Below are 4065 nucleotides of genomic sequence, written 5' to 3'. Positions count from 1 at the left end.
CCCCTACAAAACATAGAGGTGGACCGGTCCGTCTTATAGGTTCGACCTAGCCAATTCTTTTTTTTTTTTTTTTTTCCTGGAACTAATTAAGAAAACTTGCATTGTGAAATTTTATATTTCAAGTAGCTATTTTCTTTGTGTTTTTTCATATTTTCATGTCCGAGTTTAAAAAGATTTGTTTAACCAATATCCTCATATTTAAACATTTCATATGCATACTATTACTAGTTGACTACCAACACAAATTTAGTTAATGCTTATATCCCAACTACTAATTAACGTTTTGATAAGATATTCTCAATTAGCTCACTAAGACCAGCCCAAGTTCCTTCCTATAAAACACAAAGGTTGATCGGTCCCTTCTATATAGGTTCAATCGGTTTTAGCAAATTCTTTTTTATTCTTAGTAGAATTAGTTAAAAAAAATCGGATTGTGAAATTTTACATTTCAAATAACTGTTTTCTTTGTGTTGTTTCATATTCAATGTTCTCGACTATCATGTCCTTATTTTCATCTCATTTTGTCTGGTAAAATTTAGAAGATAAACATTAGATAAATTCACATACATATTCGAACAAATGCTATGACTATTGTCAATTTGATTTTAATCTAAAACGAATAGCATTTTTTTTTGCTAAACATGATTTAGTGTTGAAGCCTTGTAATACTATTCGTCTCTAAAAAATAACTTTAGCAACTATATTAAAAAATAAATAAATAAGCCTCGTAAAATTATTTATGTGTGTTTACTACGCAGATCCAACCGAAGGGTTATCCTGTGAAGTCATAGGGTTCCAAAGACAGATATGGTGGTGGTCGTTGTGGTTGAAGTTTTGGGTGGGATGGGGTATTGATCAACATGAGAGGGGATTTTTAATATATAGTATATAAAAAGAAAAAATGGAAATGTAATTAAAAAAATTATATAAAAGAAAACTATTTTATGGGTATATTCATCATTTCATTTCAAGTTGGATATTGAATAAAAACCAATCATAAGATCAAAACCATACAAGATATCTAAGATTATCTAAAACTAGATCAATGCACCACCAATTTTTTTTAGACAAAACCATAGATTTTTTACAACCACAAAACCATTTTTGTAATTTTGTCTTTTTTTTTAAAAAAAAATTGGAATGAACCCAAATATGTATTTGGTTTATGCAAGAATTTAAAGCAGATTGCAAAAATAAAAACTAGAAGATAAACAATAAACAAATCGCCCACAAACAAATAATTCATAATGGTTCAAAAAAGGTGACAAAATTCTTAAAAGAATACAAGCAAGGGATGTAACATGGAATGTTGTTTATTTATTCAAACAAATGCCATAAATACTGAGAGTTTAAACACAAAGATGATGACTTGAAAATGATCCGATGAAGGTTCTTTCTCATGATAAAGATTGATTGAGAGATAGATACATAAATCACATTACTTGTTTAAGCAGCCACCTGGCTAAACAACAACCTTCGGATCTGCAAAAAAAAATTGTTTTTTTTTTTTTAATGTTATAAGATAATACTATTTAACTATGATAATAGTATAATTAATAGTTATTTTTATTATTTACACGCATAAAAAGTTTAACGACTCATTCCATTCCTTTGTAATGATTCCATTCCATCAAACCATTTCTCAAGGAAAAAAGTTGTTTCAAAAAAAAAAAAAAAAAAAAAAAAAAAAAGTACCTCAGGAAGCTTCCCACGGAATGCAACATCCAAACGAGCATCAAGAGAGTTTTCAAACACAATTTTACCATCTCTAGAAGCCAAAACTACACCTCCAGAGCTGTAAAACAACATTTTTACCATCTCAGTAAAAAAAAAAATTTACAGAAAGATAAAAAAAATTTATAAATTTTTTTTTTTTTTTTACCAGGAAAGAGCATGAGGGTCATCATGAGAAGGGCCAGATGGAAGGTGGATTGTGTCAACAACAACTTCAGGTTCATGAACTTTTGCTTTCTCTGCATATTCTGCTTTTGCATCATCAAGAACTGATTCCACTATATGCAAATCTTCTTTACGACATCTCATTAACACAGATGGTTCTTTCAATCTCAGTAAACCCTGAAAATAATTACTTAAAAGAGTGTTGTGCTATTATTATTATAAGGTAAGAATAAGATTTATTAGTAATAGTTACCTGAACAATGAGACCTTTCAAGAGTCCTGAATAGTTATGATGTTGATGAAACTTGTGATGACTCACATTCAAAAGATCCTTTGATGCTGCCTCTCTCATGGCATTAACCAAGTCATCTTGTGCTTGAAGAACCTTGATCCGAGAAGCATTGAGTTGCATGGAGTATTCACTGGACCAAAAATAGTGAGAAGTAATCAGAGAATGATGTTTAAATCATGTATGAAACGAAATATGAGTAGAAGATTTATGGAAAAGTTTACATTTTCTTTCTAACTTCAACTTGCTTCTGTTTGCGTTCATACTCTTGTCGGATCTTCTTCTTCTCTGCCTCCACTATTTGCAATTTCTCGATGTTAAATTCCTACACAAACCAATGAAAAACGGTTGAAATCTGAATCGCTTGATATTGACTTGATTTGATTTGATTTACTAACTGAAACATCTCAAGAATAGTGACTTATGACTAGAATAATCAACCTAAAAGGATATAAATTCATCTCTTGATAGTGTTAAAAACTATGAACTATGCAAAGCTATATAAATCCTATTTTGGTTCTACTAGCAAATGAACAGGGATTGAATTTCGGAATAGGTAAAAGTAACTTGAGTACTTGATTGAATTGATTCACCTACTTTCAATGTTAACTTCCAGCAATAATCAACAGAATATACTAATAAAACAGTAATGTACATGCCTACCTACCCCTGCACATTTTAGTACAAAATATGGGATTGAAAACTTATTAACTTAGTCCAATAATTTGACTCAGGTTCGTATCGATTTACAGGCTGAAATCATCAAATCCTGCAACAATCAACTAAAAACCCAATAAACGCAGTATTTTGATTACGATGCTAGTTGACACGGTTACGTAACCTTAGAGGCTCACTACAGATCATAAAAGCAAATCTAATGAATCGATTACAATTACATACTCTCAATGTTAACTTCCTGCAACAATCAATCGAATAAACGAAGACAAACTGTGTCTTACATGCCTACCGATCCATATAAATTTACTACAGATCATCAAACTGAAAACCTAATCGAATTGACTATAAGTCCATCTCGATTCACTAGCCGAAACCAGCATAACTAAATTCCTGCAACAATCAACTAAACCCCCGATAAACGCCGTATTTTGATCACGATGTTACTTGCTACAGTCACGCAAAGCTAGATGTTCGGATGTTCGCTATAGATCATAAAAATCGAAGTAAATTGACGAAAATTGACTTGATTAGACTTACTTCTTCGGCGGAAACGGAGATCTCGTTGGCTTTTTCCTCCGCTTCTTGGCGGATGAATCTGACCATCTGCTGAATCTGCTTGGAGACATCCGCATCGTTCATCTTTGGATCTGAACTCGGGGAAAACAGAGAGATTCGTGGGAGATTTTTGGGATGGCTATTGGTAATGAGATTGGGGCAGATTGCAGATCCAACGAGTGGTGATGACAATTCTGTCAATTCGTATTATTTCGTTTTAATCGTCACAACATCACATGAAACTTGTTCCTACTTTTGGACGAGCCCCGATCGGCACTTGTTTATGTTGAAATGACACAAACAGTCCCTCGCCTTGGGATATTTTTGGGAAAATGACTTATAGTGTTTCAAAATTGTTCAAAAAATATCTTTCAAATTTTAGATGTTAAAAACACATCATCCAAGGAAGGTGTTTGTACAAAAAAACACCAACAAACTATACGTATTATTCAAATCTCATCTTAACTTTACTGGCTCTTTCAAGTTAGTAGATGAGTTGACATATTGTTGTTGAGCTGACATATTTAGGTGATGAGTTGGCAAATCTACCCAACAAATGAAAAATCCACCTTGATAATTCAATTCATGGCACAAGCTCATAACTGATGCATACAGCTCTTATTGATTGAACTCTAGCTCAAGCT

The 4065-nt window shown here is 32.3% G+C and overlaps 1 protein-coding gene across 1 annotated transcript; it reads right to left on the bottom strand.

Annotated features, from left to right (window-relative positions):
* Positions 1-1223: 1223 nt before the first annotated feature.
* On the bottom strand, positions 1224-3644 carry LOC111890843 (V-type proton ATPase subunit E). Its single transcript, XM_023886923.3, has 6 exons — positions 3404-3644; positions 2413-2513; positions 2153-2321; positions 1883-2076; positions 1696-1795; positions 1224-1482 (listed from the first exon to the last, which is right to left on the bottom strand). The coding sequence occupies exons 1-6, from the start codon at positions 3503-3505 to the stop codon at positions 1447-1449; spliced, it is 702 nt and encodes a 233-aa protein (XP_023742691.1). The 5' UTR covers positions 3506-3644; the 3' UTR covers positions 1224-1446.
* Between the last annotated feature and the right edge of the window lie 421 nt (positions 3645-4065).

This window comes from Lactuca sativa, chromosome 6, assembly GCF_002870075.4.
Source record: "Lactuca sativa cultivar Salinas chromosome 6, Lsat_Salinas_v11, whole genome shotgun sequence".
In the NCBI taxonomy this organism is placed as follows: Eukaryota; Viridiplantae; Streptophyta; class Magnoliopsida; order Asterales; family Asteraceae; genus Lactuca; species Lactuca sativa.
The sequence above is the reverse complement of the archived record's forward strand: the minus strand, read 5'-3'. Positions and strand labels throughout refer to the sequence as shown.